The 18062-nt window shown below is 38.3% G+C and overlaps 1 protein-coding gene across 2 annotated transcripts in view; it reads right to left on the bottom strand.

The window, feature by feature from the left end:
• Positions 1 to 10883: 10883 nt before the first annotated feature.
• B4GALT6 (beta-1,4-galactosyltransferase 6) overlaps positions 10884 to 18062 on the bottom strand; it is a 61311-nt gene continuing 54132 nt past the window's right edge. Inside the window, exons 6-8 of one of the 2 annotated variants that reach the window (XM_067014910.1) lie at positions 15248 to 15370; positions 14860 to 14961; positions 10884 to 14333 (exon numbers count right to left, since the gene is read on the bottom strand). In XM_067014910.1, the coding sequence (XP_066871011.1) occupies positions 14186 to 14333; positions 14860 to 14961; positions 15248 to 15370 (373 nt within the window). In that variant the 3' untranslated portion in view covers positions 10884 to 14185. The remainder of the gene's footprint in view (positions 14334 to 14859; positions 14962 to 15247; positions 15371 to 18062) is intronic. The other variant, XM_059040275.2, reaches the window with a different exon arrangement.

The raw sequence follows: 18062 nt of genomic DNA, 5'->3' as shown, positions 1-18062 counted from the left end.
AAAGGTGACACTTCTAAGAACTTTTATTTCTCACCGAAACCCTCAGTCTTATGACCATTCCTTCCTTTTACTTCTCATTTCAGAGAACACAACACTCCCGCCCCTGCTTCAGCCCCATGACTTCTTCTTCCTGCCTTTCAAAATGGAAATAAGCTCAGAATCAATTCCATTTTCCTAGCTTCCCATTCTCTGTGGGTTAGAACTGCCCCAGTTAATTTAAAGCCAAGGCAGATGGTAATTCATCTTTGGCAATCCGTGAAAATGCTGAAGGTCTGTTCTGGAATCACTGTCAGCCAGCAAGGAGAGAGGGCATACCTGCAGCTGCTTAAACAAACACTGAGATGTGGAGCTTCTCCAGGGGCTCAGCAGTCACCCACCCACTGCCGCTGCCACTAATGTCACTCCCCAGGAGGCTGAAGGTTGGGAAACTGCGTATAAGGCAGGAATGCAACGGTGGGCTTGGGAGAGAACACTGGGGCTGGCACACAAGCCCTGGCAGCTGCCCAAATGAGGACTCACACTGAGCTGAGTGGACACGACTCGACAGCCTTTCTCTGGAGAGTGATTTGGAAAATACCCTGGGATATATTTCCAAGTATGTGGAGGACAGTCCCTAGCACAGTCAGTGCTCAGTAAATATTTGCCAAAGGAATGAATGGAAAGGGTGGATCCAGGTAGGCAAATAGTTCTCATCTGACCCCTTAAAGTCCCTTGGGTTTTACCAGGGTGTTTTTCCCTCTCATATACACGTGTGAGAAATGGCACCATGGAATGGACCAGTTTGTTGGGAAACACTAAAAGACTACCAGCTCCTGGGAGTAACCTCGTTCAAATATTCAATGTCAGGACCTGCATCCTTGGATTGATTTCAAGAACTCAGTCACTGAGAATGTCTACCATAAAATCAGTCGATTTAAAATGTCCCGTTGGGTGCCTGGCTAGCTCAGTTGGTATAGTGTGAGACTCTTAAAGTTGCCACTGCCTAGGCCCAGGACCAAAAGAAAAAAGGGTTCCTTTACTCAAACCTACAACTAGGGCTTCCCTGGTGGCGCAGTGGTTGAGAGTCCGCCTGCCGATGCAGGGGACACGTGTTCGTGCCCCGGTCCGGGAAGATCCCACGTGCCGCGAAGCGGCTGAACCTGCGCGTCCGGAGCCTGTGCTGCGCAACGGGAGAGGCCACAGCAGTGAGAGGCCCGCGAACCGAGAAAAAAAAAAAAAAAAAGAAAACTACAACTAAAGCCTACTGAGTGGATTTTGCCTCATTGTCTTGAAAGGCAGAGAAGCTCTGCTATTCCAGGCCTCCCCACAGAGAAGCAGCATGGGATGGGGGTCCTGCCTGGGGCCGGCACTGCAGGGGGGTCGGAGCCCTGCATGGAAGTTGGGGCCTTGCCAGGAGTCAAGACCCTTCCTGTCTGGACTTCCTCTGTGCAGATGCAAATACGCAGCAAAATCCATGAATGCTCTATAATGAATATTCCAGCCACATTGCCAGCAACCATTCCATCCATCCGTCTTCCATTGTGTAGCAATGGAAAAGCTCTCACCCTCCGTTCCTGGAGGAGTGGGAGCTTCTCCACCTAAATCAATCAGTGAAATCTCATCATTTTTGCCCTGGTGTTTAGCCAGGGCCACTCGGGACCTAAAGTGGCCCAATCAGAGGGAAACCCAGGACTTCTCTTTTATGGTGAGATCAAATGAGGTGCCTCCCTGGAAGAATGCAGCCCTGGGAGGTGCTGGCAGCCATCTATGACCACGAGGGGAGCGATACTCAGGAGAGAGCCAGTTCCAGAAATGTGGCAGGTCAGTCTTGGTGACAAGGCAGAGCAGCTGCAGCATTTAATGTTTCTCAAATGTTCACGGCATTAACCAGTAGTTTCCTTATTTTTCAACAGAGTTTGATTCAGTTTCTATAAATCAATTTTTATTTAGAACAATGACTTTTTAATATGATATATACTTTTTTAAAACAAACTTCTTTAAAACTGTTTTTTTAAAACAAACTTTAATTTTAGGACAATTTTAGATTTACTAATGCAGCTATTTTGTTACTTGTGACCAAGAATGTCTCAGTTGATACAGCTGTAGAAATATTCACCTTCCCTTGATAAAAGAGTACAAAAAAGTCAGGAATGGTTCTAAAATACGCTTTCTCACATACAACATTAAATTGAAAGAATTCATCCTATGGTTTGTTAAGAATAAAATTGGCAGTTTTTCCGAAGATATTGTAATAATGTCCAAGAAAGTAAAATTATAGAAACCCCTAGTTGTACAATATAATTTATTAATAGAATATGATAAACATATTTAAAGTTGCAACCATAATGTGAAATTATTTTCATGCTCTAATTATTTTCCCATGAACATTTTCATTTCTGTGATCTTTATAATTTTTATTTTTTGAAAAATTTATCACCTTATGTACTACAGTTTAATTACACCACGCTTGTAATGTGATTATCCTTAGTCTCAATTTTTGCACTTGTAGCTAGTGCTGTAATGAACATCTTTATGAAGCATACAGATTTTTGCTCTTGTTCAATTAAGTGAATGACCTAACATTTCTAGGCATTTATAACTCTTAGGCTGAGTGGGGCCTTGGGCATCAAACCTCCTGGGAAAGAGTCCTGGCTCCACCATTCCAAGCTGTTTGATCTTGGACAGATTACATAAACTTTGCCTTGGTGTTTTTCTTTTTTTTGTAAAATGGGAATAATCATAGCACCGCCTCCAGAGAGTTATTTTAGAGACTAATTGTCATAAGACGTGTAAAGGGGCTTAAAACAATGCACAGTACATATTAAGTTCTCAAGAGCTGTAACTGCAGATATTATTTGGAATAGTAAGAGTATGAACACATTAATGTCATAAATTCTATCTCACCAAAGCCTTACTAGTTCTGCTTATTAAAAATGTTTCGCCACTTTAATATATATAATTATCTCATGATTACTTTACTTTTTATTTCTTTGATTACTAAGGATGAACATTTCTCCTGTATTTATGTGTATTGTCTATTCCCTTTAATAGATAAGTTTTTAAAACTTATTTTATTCAAGTATAGTTGATTTACAATGTTGTGTTAATTTCTGGTGTACAGCAAAGTGACTCAGTTATACATATATATATACATTCTTTTTCATATTCATTTCCATTATGGTTTATCACAGGATATTGAATATAGTTCCTTGTGCTATACAGTAGGACTCTGCTGTTTATCCATTCTATATATAATAGTTTGCATCTACTAATCCCATACTCCCAGTCCATCCCTCCCTCCTCACCTTGGCAACCACAAGTCTGTTCTCTATGTCTGAGTCTGTTTCTGTTTTGTAGGTAGGTTCATTTGTGCCATATATTTGATTCCATATACAAGTGATATCATATGGTATTTGTCTTTCTCCTTCTGATCTACTTCACTTAGTATAATAATCTCTAGGTCCAACCATGTTGCTGCAAATGGCATTATTTCATTCTTTTTTATGGCTGAGTAATATTCCACTATATATAATGGAATATTATGTATATAATATATATGTATGTGTATATGTATATATATACACATATATACATATATATATATATATACCATATCATCTTTATCCATTCATCTGTTGATGGACATTTAGGTTGCATCCATGAACAAACAAGTTTTAAAAGTATGTCTAATAGTCTAAAATGTCTGTGACTTATTAATTCATATCGGCACATGTATTACTTTCCCCTTGCCACTGCAATGAATACCACAAATTCAGCAGCTTAAAACAACCCAGATTTATTCTCTTACACTTCTGGAGGCCAGAAGTCCAAAATCAAGGTGTTGGCAGAGGTGTGCTGCTTCTGGGTACTGGGCATCAAGAAGTGGCTCTGGTTCCCTTCTTAAACTTCTGGAGGCCACTTGCCTCCTTGGCTCCTCACCCCTTCTGACAAGGCTGCTTTTGATTACATTGGGTCACTCAAATAATCCAGGAAAATGCATCCATCTCAAGAGCCTTAATTTAATCACACCTGCAAAATTCCTTGCACAGGTTCCGGGAATTAGCATGTGGACATCATTGGGTGGCCATTATTCAATCTGTGACACCATATGGGTATTGATGTACCCAACACACATTGATTGAGACCTGGTGCTAGAGCTATAAGGATGCATTAAGACACAGGGTTTGCCTGCAAGGAACTCACATTGTTAGCAATGCAGACAGGCATGAAAGAGACAGACAGAGAAGGAAGGAGGGAAGGAAGGGATGGAGGGAAGGAGGGAAGGAAGGAGGGAGGAAAGGAGGAAGGGAGGGAGGGAGGGAAAGAGGAAGGGAGGGAGGATGGGTGGGAAAGTAAGGAGGGAGGGAGGGAAGGGAGGGAGGGAAGGAAGTGAGGGAGGGAGAGAGGGAGGGACGGAGGAAGGGAAGGAGGGAGGGAAGGAAAGGAGGGAGGGAAGGAAAGGAGGGAGGGAAGGAAGAGAGAGAGGGAAGGAAGAGAGGGAGGGAGGGAGGGAAGGAAAGGAGGGAGGGAGGAATGTCAGTATTGCCATAAAAATATTAAAACGCTATGGTAGCATAATAGAAGAAAAACTTGTTCTGATTCCTGAGGGCCTGGAGGCCTCACAGAGGAGAGGACAGATGAGCTACTCCTTAGAAGCTAAGTAGCAGGCACCAGGCAAATAAGGAGGAAAAAGCCATTTCTGGAGAGAAGACTGAATTGCAGAGGGACAAAGATTTGAGAGTGCATTAAACATGCAGAGAAAGGCAAGCAATTTGGTTTAGTTAGAGGCTAGGAGGTTTCATATCAAAGTAGCAAAAGGCTGACGGGCTTGCTAAAAAGTTAAAGACCAGTAGGCAATGGGGAAGCTAGTGAAGGTAAATGATCTGCTCTGACCCAGCTTTTTCAGAGCCCAGTCTTGTGTCTGGGGTGGACTGATTGCAGGGAGCCTGAAGGCTGTCACAATTGTCCAGTGGAGGGGTGGTAAATACCATTTATATTTCTTTTTTAAAAATTGATAGCTAGTAAAAGAAATGGAAAGAAAAGAGCTAGATGATTTTCGTTTATTTTTGGCTGTGTTGGGTCTTCATTGCTGCACGCGGGCTTTCTCTAGTTGTGGCGAGCGGGGGCTACTCTTCGTTGCGGTGCGTGGGTTTCTCATTGCGGTGGCTTCTCTTGTTGCAGAGCACAGGCTCTAGGTGCACGGGCTTCAGTAGTTGTGGCACATGGGCTCAGTAGTTGTGGCACATGGGCTTAGGAGCTCCGCAGCATGTGGGATCTTCCTGGACCAGGGCTCAAACCCGTGTCGCCTGCATTGGCAGGTGGATTCTTTTTTTTTTCTTTTAAAAATTTTTATTTTTTAATATTAGTTTTTATTGGAGTATAGTTGATTTACAATGTTGTGTTAGTTTCTACTCTACAGCAAAGTGACTCATATAATATACATATATGTTATACCTATCTCCACTCTTTTTTACATGCTTTTCCCATTACAGTCCTTTTAAGTGATAGGCAGGTGACATTACACAAACAGCTGTCCATCCTTCTCAGCCATGGCCCAAGTCAATCCTTATCCAGCTCAAGTCTTCCAAGGCTTGGGATGCTAAATCACTGAAGGATTCTCTTCTCAAAGCAGATGGAAAGGGAGTCTACTGCTGCCCCTTAATGCAACTTGTTCCTTGATTCAATCCTAGTCCTTCCCTGGAAATGCCAGGTGGGCCAGGAGATGAGTCTGATTATGATTTTACCAGATCACATGACACAAAAGAATGTCATTAGATGGACTAACTCCCAATTAACAAGGGCAGATACTTGGGCTAGACCGTGTGGCCTCTTTGAAGGTCCACCACAGAACTCTGATTTCAGGGGTACACAGCCCGAAGAGGAGTCCTGACTTAACAAGAAGCCAAGTAAAAAAATTTATGGGACAAGGGACTCTTCTGAGGAAAGCCAATAACAGATTAAACGGAACGCCATTTGAAAAGCAGTGAAAAAGTAAAAAGAAAAAAGACATTACCTACTGTGTCCACACCCTCTGAGGATGGGGTATAAATGCTCCCCAGAGGCAGGAGACTCACTAGCTCCTTGAAGACCTTGGACTCTGTCTTCAGCCGGGCACCTCACTCCCTTCTACATCATGCCTTACAACTTCTGTGGCAGGCAGATTCTTAACCACTGCGCCACCAGGGAAGCCCAGAACTAGATGATTTTAAAGTTCCCTTCCTGATCTAAAGTTCTGTGGTATCATGATTCCTATTCAATTTGTTCTCCCAGTGGGATTGGCAATTATAATACTTCAGCTACTAGGCTTAGAAGAAAAAAATCTATTTGCTGTACTCCCAGTAAATGACTCATAAAAGGCTGTACTCCCAGTAAATGACTCATAAAAGAAGTTGTCAGATAAATAGCTACTAACATTTTTTATTAAACAATTACTCAATTATTTCCTCTGATGTATACGAACAAGCCTTTGAATAGTTTTTTCCCTTACGAAAGCACACTCTAAAAGCAATGCCGTATTTTTCTAACTTCGAAGCAGCAAAACCCCTCAGACTGCAGATTTGGAAGAATAATGTTTGCTGGTTTTGTTTTTTAACTTTAATAAGTTGTTGGACTTTGAAGTTAAAGTCTAGAGTCAGGAATTAGTTTCCAGAAAGGTTTTTATAAGACCTTAACAATACAAACTAAACTGTGTACAAAAAAAAAAGAGAAACACTCAGTAAAAATGGGAAGAAAACAAGACCCTGCAAACATGCATTAGTGACATTTATATAACGCAGCAAGAACAATGATTGAGTAGGAATCTTTCTACTTGCTAAGGTCGATCATTAGCGAATGAAGGATAAACTCATTTGTTCTGCTCTGCTCAAATAATTTTTAAAATTTGTTTCTGTTTAAGATCGATTTTAGGGTTTGCTTTTTAAATTGTTTTTTGATTATATAAAAACATTGACATGGTTCCAGTTCCTAACTATGTAAAAATCATAAAGAATCAGTCTCACTGCCAGCCCTGTGCCCTCCACCCGTTGCCAGCCTCTCTCTCCCCAGGCCATTTTATTAGTGTCTGGTTTTTCCTGCTAGTCACTGCTTTGTTTTAAAAAACAAACATTTATTTTTACTTCCCTTTCTTTCATTCACAAAAGGTAGTATTTTAGATATGTGTGAACCTTATTATTTTTCCCCACAGGATACTATTAGTCTGGAAATCAGTAGATATCAGAACACAGAATTTGTGCCTCCTCTCTCATGTCTGTGCAGGGTCCCAGGGCATGGTGACCAGGGCCAATTCAACCAGCTGTCCCTCTGCAGGCATTCAGGTGCTCCCAAACTTTTGCTACTCTCATGCCTCAATGAATAAACTTGTACGTATGTTGTTTTCATAGCTGTAGAGATGTGTCTTTAGTGTAGATGCCTAAAAAAGGATTTCTGGGACAAAGTGTAAATTCTTTAGTCATTTTGCTAGATACTGCTCAATTCCCCTCCACAGAGGTTGTGACCTTTTGCATCCTATGTATGAAAGTGCCTGATTCTCCACTGTCTCACCAATAGTGTTGGTGAAACCTTTGGATTTTTGCCAATCTGATAGGTCAGAACTGGTACTTTGATGTAATTTGAATCTGCATCTCTCTTATTGTAAGTGGAGTTGATTATCTTTCATATAGGACCTTTGACCTTTTTAAATTAATTTTTAAATTTTAAAGTCACTGTAGACGCTCATGCAGTTGTAAGAAATAATAGAGAGAGATCCCTGGACCCTTTACCCAGCCTCCTCCCTGTGGTCACATGGTACAAAGTTATAGTGCAATGTCACAACCACTAAATTGACATCCACACAGTCAAGTACAGAACAGTTCCTTATCTTTCTATGTGACATTTTTATGTGAGTTGCACATGACCAGGTAAACGCATTCCATTCACTTCTCCCACTAATTACCAAACAACAACAACAAATGAAGCCTACCAGAAGATTCCGAAAGGTGGGGTAAGAAAGACCAACTGCCCAGGGACACAGAGACTCGAGGAACAACCCAGCCATGAGTCCCGGGAGTTCTTTTCTTGCCTCTTTGATATCCCAGCCTGGGTGCTAGAGAGGTCAGCAACCAGAAATGCCCATAACCGACCCAAAGAGAAAAAGCCCCTCAAGAAATGCCTGCTCTCCACATCTTGAGAACCTAGAAGGGCACAGACCAGCAGGCACCGTTCAAACATACTGTCTATTCTCCAGAAGGGCACCCTAAGAATAGCCAGGGCCTTTCCCATCCCCACTGAGAAGCAGTGGTGGCCAAACCCTATCGCCCCACCCACTCCCCGCCCCCATCTCCTGTGGGTGGAACTCTGAGCCTGTGGGTGGAACTCTGGGAACTCCCCTCTTTTATCTGGCCTGAGACTTTTGCCCCTTTTTCTATTGGGTTTCCAAGTAGTTTATAAGATAGACAGAAGAAAAGAGGTTGGCTCCCATGAGAAGCCCTTGGCGAGCATCTCCCTTACTTGGCTGTAGCCTCCTTGGGGGAAGGAACCGGGTCTTAAGTCACTCTCATGCCACCAGAAGAGCCCAGTGCCTGAGACACAGCAGGTGCTTAATAAATGCCCTAAGATATTGGGGTTGGAGAGACTGGAGACCAGCCTGCCAGAAGCTGCTAGACAGGCTGAAAGACTGCATAATTATCCTATACAAAATAACATTTATACAAGGTCAGGGGAAAATGGAATAATGTGGGGCAAATCTGGTTACCCATAGTGACCCTGTTCTGCCTGAACAAAAGCACTCATGGGATTTCATTAAGACTCCAGGGAAACTAACAGCCACCATGATGCTTCCTGATTCTAACAATGGTGGTGGTAGAAGAAGAAAGGAGAAGGAAGAGCAGGTGAAGGAATGGAAGAAGGGGAGGAAGGACTGTGTAAAAGAAGTTGGAAATTTACTAAAAATGCTTTAATAACTACCTCAGATGGAAATGATGTCCCAGAGGTAAATTAACACCTTCTCCTTGATAAATCAAGCAGGTGTTTTCAGGATCTGCTCTCAAACTCTTTCATCACAGTATCTGTGCCTTGTGACAACATTTATTCTGTGGTATCATTCTTAAAATATGACCCAAGACAATTTGCATGAAAGAAAAACTTGTCACTCTAAAGCTGAAAACTGACTTAATATAAGCCAAGCTTCTGCTCAGAGCCCAGCACTGTGCTAATAAGTGCTCTAGTAGAATTAGTTGCTTTAATCATTTGAACAATCCTCAGGTAGTTCCTATCATCCTCCATTGAGAGACCAAGAAATTGAGGACCACAGAGGTTTAAAATTTTGCTATAATTTCACAGCCAATAATAGGGAATCTGTGAATTCAAAGTCAGGTCAGTCTGACTCCAATCTTTGCTTAAAACTACCACCTTCCACACAGTTCTACTAAGAGTTAACCGCAAATACTCAAGGTCTGTTGCAGAAAAGCACTGACCTCAACTATTCTTCTGAGGTGTAGTGTTTCCAGCTGAGAAATATCTGCACGTGGAGAAAAGCTGCTCCTTCAAGATGCTCTGTTGGCTCTTTAATACTGCATAAGTGAAATATAAAACTGAGTTTGCAGAGGGCACAAAGAAGCACCTCATTTGATAGGCTGTGGGTTTTCAGGTGTTTCCACTCTAAGTTTTACACACAGAGGACAGTAAACTCCTTGAGGGTAGGTAATGTCTGATGCGTCTTGGAGATCCTCCAGAGCACAGACTTCAACTAATGGAGCTGGGGAGATTAAATTAGCAGTGGAATTCAGGCCCACCAAAATACGTTGTAGGAATGTGCTGAGAAAAATTCAAGTTTTATTTTTCAACCCTTATATTTTTCTTTTAATTGTAGTATTATTTTGAGTGATACAGCACTATCTTTTCTGAAGTCACTTAAATCAATAGCAATAGAGTACTCCTTAAGAAACGCCTTTTCTAAATAAAACAATTTTGGTCGAGGATATCTCCACAGCCTTAAATCCATACAAGGAAAAACTTTTTTTTTCTTTTGCATCTTTATGAAATGATGGGTGTTTAATCATATCATTATGCTGTACACCTTAAACTCAGACAGTGCTGTATGTCAATTATATCTCAATAAAACTGGAAGAAAAAAATAAAGACAACAAAAAAATTATAAAACCATTAAATTAACCTGGCATGATTCATCAGAAGATACATTAATACCATAGGTAGGAACCTGGGGCAGACTAAGCGAACTCCATTTTATGGCTTTGCATGATTTGAATGACTACATGATTATGACTTAATGATTGGCTTTATTTGTGATATATAGTGGACAATATTCTGGTAGCTCGTACTATGCATACAAATTAATAATACTGAGAATTCATTACACAAATAATTAAAGTTGATAAAAGATCTCACCATCTAGTCTCAAATGCAAATCTAAGTCTTGAGGTATTTCTGAGATGTGACTGTTTGCCTTAAAGATCTTCAGACTCCTAATACCTGAAAAACAAGAAGGGAATTGCCCACAACACACCAGCTTAGTTTACTGAAGTTGTGCAGGGAGAAGAAAGTTATGCTAAAAATGACTTCTTAAATATTCATTTTGATACAGTAGATTACTAACTGCATTGATGAAAAATATTTAAATGTCACGGTGTCTATTCTGAGGTCCAAGCTCTGAGGTGATCTCTAAATGTATTTAACAGACACTGTTGCAAAGGCATATGTGATCACCTTATACTCAGGGTGTAATCCTAGTGCAACCAAGGTATTCACCAGCAATTCACCTGGAATTCAGGAACACAAACACAACAAAACCCCAGATAACCCAAAAAAAGTTCCCGAGAGAAAATAATTACATCATCACACCAGGTCTTTAGAACATTATATTTCATAAAAGACAATGATAAAAAAGTACAAACATTTCCATGAGAAGCAAAAAAAAAAAAAAAAAAAAATGAGAGTACAAGAAATTACTAGCATTTATTTCAGTGCATTTATATAGAAGCCTTTCAGATCTTAATAAATAAAATAATCTTAAGTACACTTCCTCTTTCTGATTAACACTATGACCATTTTAGTTCTCTCATTGGCAAATTTGCAGATAAAAGATAATAAATCTAGAGTACCAGTATTTGTCTGAAAAGTACACAACGACATACAACAGAGATAAGCAAAGGCCAAATAAAATGACACAAAGTCTGCTTTCATGTGTACAGAGCCTCCAAAAGAAGGAGAATATTGTATTGGATATTTTCCCATTTTGTTTTAAAATGGATATCAACATCTTGGCTGGGAAAGGAGAATAAGCAAGCTTTAATACATCCTTTTGTATTTACTAATATTGCAAATAAGGTTTTCTTACTGAACACCTTTTCACAAAATACAAACAGAAATTTATAATTAGACTTAAAAAAAATTCATTAAACCCCAGTTTTGGCAAAGACTTAAATGACCATCTCCACTGTGAATGAGACATAATGTTACAGCAAATGTGTACATTTTTTCCTTTTCTTTTCTACAAACAGACCCATTAATCATTACTACTTTCTCTAGTTGAAAGGCACTATATAAGTTTCCCAGTAGGTCCATAAGGAGCTCATAACTATGTCCACATATATATGTTTCTTGACTTTGAGACTAAGAAATACAACACATAAGTTATCAGATGATGTTTTCATACTTTTAGAAAGGTTTCAACTTGCTTGATTTGATTTGTTTAGAAATATTTTTTCTGTAGACATACCTAGCATTGCACCTGATAGAGTAGGTAATCAATACATGTTCACTAATAAATCAACCAAACTATATAGATAGTTTGCATTTGCAATGTATTTGTTAATTTTTATGGAATACAGTTATTTTTATACAATGAAGATAACTGGGCAAAGCTATGTCACTTATATGCAAACATATAAAATTACTATTTATAGGCAACAATCAATTTGAGGTCTGCACTTAAAAATAAAAACAAACAAAAGACAAAAAGCAAACTACTGAGATGGCTTTCACAGGATGACACACCGTATTCAAAACTGAAAAAAGCAGAATAGTCATGGCCCACTCCTAAAACAAAAATTACTACTAGACTTAATCCAATAAAATAAGACAAATACTAGTAGAACAGAGTTCTCTTGAAACTATAAAAATGTGTATCAAAATGAGAAGATTCCAGAATGTGGGCAGCTCCATATTAAAGAGAAAAATATGTTTTCCTGATAAGACTCAGAAACAGCCTTAATTTCCCCCATGACTAAAATATTTAAGTATTATTGGGTTAATTATGCTCCTATGCCCCTACTATCTTGTTAGTGATCAACAAATGTTAACTTTCCCAACCTACTTTCTTTCATTTCATCAAATTAAAAAACTACATTGGCTATGAGAGACAGAAAGTGAATAGATACACAATTTAAGAACAAATACCTTGCTTTTAAGAAGGTTTGATTTTTCATTATTCTGAGTACCAGCAAAAAAATGAAAAACAAATATTTTGGAAATATTTCTAAGAAATAAATGTAGAAAAATTCTGTTTGGTATCATAACAGAGAGCTATCAGTTTTCTCAAAGTGTACGAATTTCAGTTATTTTATGATTTGGTTTGTGGTCATTTGTGTTACCAATATTTCCCATAGAAAATGACACCTTCAAAATTAAATTTACAACCTGAGAGATAAATAACCATATTTCTGTGTTAGATGAATAATCCATTTCTATTGTTATTCATGTTGTTGAAGATTCACTTTATAGATATATAGTTTTTTGTTTTAAATTTGTGAAAATATCTTAAGATATTGTAAAGAATCTTTGGTTAACCAATTGATAATTTTCAAAGTAAGGATACTGTTTGGTTTTACTATGAAAATGCCATCCAAATTTAAGATTAAGTAATATGCTTGATGTCAGGTAGAGAAACCTGTTTTTAGAGAAGTGTCTTAATAACACCAATGCATTTAAATAACTGATAATGTATTTTAATATAATTCTATTAATGTATGCTTTTGTAAGGAAATTAACATCGGAGATGTGATATCTTAAAAGTGAAAAAAAAACACATATAGTTTGAATGAAACTGGCCAACATTAAAAAGGATCCCTTCCAAACTTCAAATCCTATGACTCTAATAATCAAACTTAAAATTTGTTTTTATCTACTAAGCATTTATCTTCATAAAAATAGAACATTTAATTTCTTACCTAATAGTATAATTCATTTGTATATTTTAAGTACTACTGGGTTTTCCATAACTCAATCTTTTAAAAAATTGTTTTGCTTTTTTAAAATGAAGATTTTTTTTTTGGCTCTTCTGAATTGGAAATAATAAAAGCGCTGCTCACTATGAATTAAAAAAATACAGTGTACAACCACACGCAACCTTGGGAACATTTTTTGAGGCACAAAATCCCTGACACTTACACCAGAGGTACATGAGAGATGTTTAACATAAAGAGGTCCTTTATATCATGTCACATCATAACTTTTAAGATTTTCTTGGTAATACTCATGCAATATACACAAACAATATGGTTGTGATTTAGCAAAATCCAATGAGATTGCAAGCAAGGGAAAAAAAGAGGTAATCCTCCATAGGAAGAAAAGCTAAGTCCTTTCTTCTTACCCTTTAAAACCCTAAGGAAGCTGTGACTTCTTCCACACAAAAAGCTGAAGGTATAAAGCTCAAAACTAGTATAACAGTGTACTGTATTAGTTGGCTGTCAATTATTGACAGTTCCTTCATTTCACACAAGGTTAACCTTTGTTTAGTGACATAAATTTACATTGTTTTATTCCATGCAGATAAAAAAATGTTTATAAAAAGTCCCATAAAGGCATAACCCATTACATGCAAAACTGCAACACATCTTGTTTCTCAACCATTTGAACACATTAATTTATATCACATATGTACAAAATATGTTTAAATGGAAATAAAGCATTCTCTTGAATTAAATTATAGATTTTAGTATAAAAATTTTCTCTTTGTAGGGAGCTCTCTTGACTGCCAGACTTAAGCAACAGCATCTGGTCTCTGCAGTGCTTGCCATGGGGTGTGTCTCAGGATAGAGGATGGGTGGGTGGAAGAAGGCTAACTGTATACAATCCCACAAGTAAATACTGAGAATACAGGCTCTTCTCACCACCCAGGGCACTGTGACACATCCATTCACTGACCTCCATTAAGAGTGCACTCCAAGTTCCCGATCCAGCATCATGGTCTATCTTGCCATGAGAGCTACTTCTTTTAATAGTCTTCAATTGGAGCTAACTCTGGCATGAGGTTTACAGATATATTTGTATACAACCTATCAACCAGTATTTTTGGCGTATATACTAAATTGTTCAACCCATCGATGTACTGGCGCTCTTTTGAGTATCTTAGTAATTTATACCTATAGCATTAGAGAAGAAAAATAAAAGTAACAGAAACATGTTTGAAAACAAAAATTGATGAGGAATACGCTCAAGGTCATTCTTATCATTAAAGCACTTAAAGCTCTTTACAATTTTTGGTTCTTATGCATAATTAAAAATCTTTCTAGACCATTATTCTAAATTAACATTTTTACCAATCTTAAAATGCTACCTGAAAAAAGTTATTTTGCACTCTTACACATTAGATATCCCTAAGAAATAAAATGCATTATGCTTTATGTTAAGGAAACATTTTTTACATAAATAATTAACTGGGCTCTTTAATATAACATGAATACATATATGTGTGTGTGTATGTAGGTATATGTATATGTATATCTCTTCAAAACAAGCACAAAATGCTTTACTTTTATAAACAAAAATGATATCGACAGAAAATTCCCTTCAGAAGTTTTTTGTGGGGCGTGCAATGCATTTTAAAAAAAATCTTTCATAATTAAATAATTTTGAAACCTTGATATCTAAAGATGATATTAAACTTACCGTCCTAAGAACTGGACTTCGCCTCGATGGTGATGAGGAATAGACTTGTATTTTCCCAGGTCCCCCTCTGGTCTTGTTACATTATATCCAGCATAGTGAACCCTACAATACAACATACAGAAATGAAAATACATTAAGAAATAAAATCTAACATAAAAATATGTGAGTTCAACTTAAAACACAAAAGAATGCTCTAATGTATGCGCTGTCAGTAATTTCAAAAGGGTACTACTCTCAATAAAAAAGGGAGAAACACAACATAGGATTTAGGAACCTCAAAAATTTTCCACCCCAAAGAATCCTTTCCTGGAATAGAAAAGTATAGTTTACTTAATAGAAAGGAAATTTATAGAAATTCCATTATTAAGCAATTTGTACCTCAACATACCTATTCCAAAGGTCATCGTCTTCTCCTCCCCATCCCCAGAAGGCATTAGGAAAACCATTGATCTTTCTGAACTGTTCCACTGTCAGTCCACTTACACCACCAAAAAACTCTTTATAAGGAAGACTAAAAAAGAAAGCAGAATATAGCATTCTAAAAATGAAATCAAAACTGTTTGCCATGTGAAATCGAGTTTTCAGTCTTTTACATGCTTTGCAAAATATACTCCTACTTCCATATAAACAATTATGTTGATTAAATCATATTCTCGGAAATGTAAAGTACATCAAGAAACAAAACATCTTTACATTCTAGTGAAACAAGTACATCTAACTGTGTTATGCAAAACACTTGTGGTAACTGAAATTTAACATTTAGTATTGTTACATTATTAAGACTCAAAACCTAGTGTTCAAAAATGGTCTACTTTCACACGAAAAGTAGACTTGATCAATAGCTAAGGCGATGTTAGATGTTACTAAGCTAATTTCCTAAATTAATTGATCTTAATTTATTAAATACATTATTTATCATATAGACTAGGATAAATATAAATTAGTAAAAACAAGTCTAGCATTTAATTTTGAAAAAACTAGCTGCCTATTCCTGTAATGATCTTCTCTGTTTGGACTACACTCTCAAAATATTCATGGATATTTACAAATATATTTATTTTTAATGCACTAATATTTAGAAGAATGACAATTTTTTGAGGTGTAATTGACCCTTATTAGTTTCAGGTGTACAACATAATGATTTGATATATGTATATACTGCAAAACGATTACCACAATATGTCTGGTTAACCTCCGTCACCATGCATAGCTACTTTTTTCTCGTGATGAGAGCTTTCAAGAGCAACTCTCTTAGCAACTCTCAAGTATACAGCACAGTATTTGTTAACTAGTCACCTTGTTATACATTACATCCCCAGGACTTGTCTTATAACTAGAATTTTATACCTGTTGATCCCCTTCACCCACTCCCAACCCCTGCCTCTGGCAACCAAAATCTGTTCTTTATCTACAAGTTCGGGTTTTTTTTTTTTTTTTTTTCGATTCTGCATATAAGTGAGATCATACAGTACTTGCCTTTCTCTGAGAAATGACTATATTTTTAAATCTGAATTTTATTTTCCTTACCTTTCTCTAACTCATCCTCCATGGAATTTGTCAAAGTTGTTGGTTTAGAAACAGACAGGTTTTCTGATGCTGAGGCAGCATCCCTAGACTTGCAGTCCTGAATAAATTGCTGTGGCCCCAAATGTGCTACTGGGGAGCCACGTGCCAGAGCCCCTGAGTGGACAAAGCCAATGTGGAGGAAGAGCAGAGAACACATGACCACACGCAGCCTCTGAAAATCACACTGAGGAAAGTCTGGCCAGGACTAAAGCGAAGCTGCCTCAGAGGAAGAGAGGGGGCAGATTTCACTTTTTTGTTGGAAGGACTCTGGATTCACTCTCTGCAGGGAGGAAGTGCTGTGTGCCAGGTGGGACCTTGTGTGGCCACAGAAGATGAGAGAGGCAGCTCCCACAGAGAACTCTAGGCTGCAGGACAAAGCAATCCTGGTCCCACACTGGGCCAGAGGCACCCCAAGACAGTTAACAGCAATACTGACCCCAAAGTCTACCACGGTGTCCCAGGGTACCTCACGAGGCTTGCACTGGGGAAGTTAGATTCTAGTTACGATACCAGCTGGGGTCCAATAGGGCCAGTAAGTGCTCATGGCACCATTGTGTTTCACACACCAGTTGCATTATGCTTGCCCAGGCTAGTGGTTTGGGAGAAAGCTGACATCAGTAGATAGGTAAAAATGGATAGATAAGTGTGTATGTGTTCAATGACGTGTATAAATTGCCAAGCGCGTTAATTCCACTTAGTGTTCTGCTTAAAAGCAGAAACAATCAACTGCACTACACCCAGAATAGAAAAAGATTAGATAAAATGAAGGTGTACTAGATAAAGAACAGACAACGGAAGCTTGACAAACACGAATCTAGTAGTGTTTACTGACACTGTCCAAAGGGAGAGAGACATTGCTCTGGGGACCTGAGCTTTCTGGTCAGCAGCCTTCATGGCGTGGGCACCACCCCACCCACGGCGTGGGCAGGGACGCTTCATCACACTTCAGCCCATGCACTGTCCGGCCCGTTCCCTGCTCTGCTGCCATCCTCTCTCATTTCTAGTCCAACTTCCAAGATACCCTATGCACCCTGGGATTAGTCTAGGTAGATACGAATATTTTACTGATAAGAAATTAATATTTTCAAATAAAAAATTAATTTAGAATTCCTAGTTTATATGAAACTTATGATCATCTTTTAGTAAAAATCAATTATGCTAAATTTAATTTGACTCTAGTGGGCTGACTAAAATTCAGTTTCTAGAAGTGCTAAGAATCAGATCCTAAACCTGGATGACCTTCCCAAGGTAACACCAAACTTGGATTTCAGATACCATGGTAATAAGGAAAAGGTTTTCTAATGATGACAACAACCAGTCTAAAAAAATTTTAAAAACAAAAAAAAAGGCACTCTTCCTGTTTCGGCACTAATTCACCTGGTCTCATCACTGAGACTTTTTGCTTCTCTAACTCAGGGGAGGCAGCAGGCATAACAGTGATGAAGGCAACACCTCCCCTTCCTCCAGGCTATTTTCTCTCCTCTCCACTTCCATGAGTCAATGAAAACTGTGATCTCTTTCCCAAATTAGACCTTTAATGTCAATTTAAGTCACTGTCACAGCTCCGATGACAGTATCATTTCAAGGCATCTCCAGTCAGAGAACGAAAAAAATGTTTCTTATTATTCAAGGCAGGT

The sequence above is a fragment of the Kogia breviceps genome, chromosome 15 (assembly GCF_026419965.1).
Source record: "Kogia breviceps isolate mKogBre1 chromosome 15, mKogBre1 haplotype 1, whole genome shotgun sequence".
Lineage (NCBI taxonomy): Eukaryota > Metazoa > Chordata > Mammalia > Artiodactyla > Physeteridae > Kogia > Kogia breviceps.
This window is presented reverse-complemented; position numbering and strand designations above follow the sequence as displayed.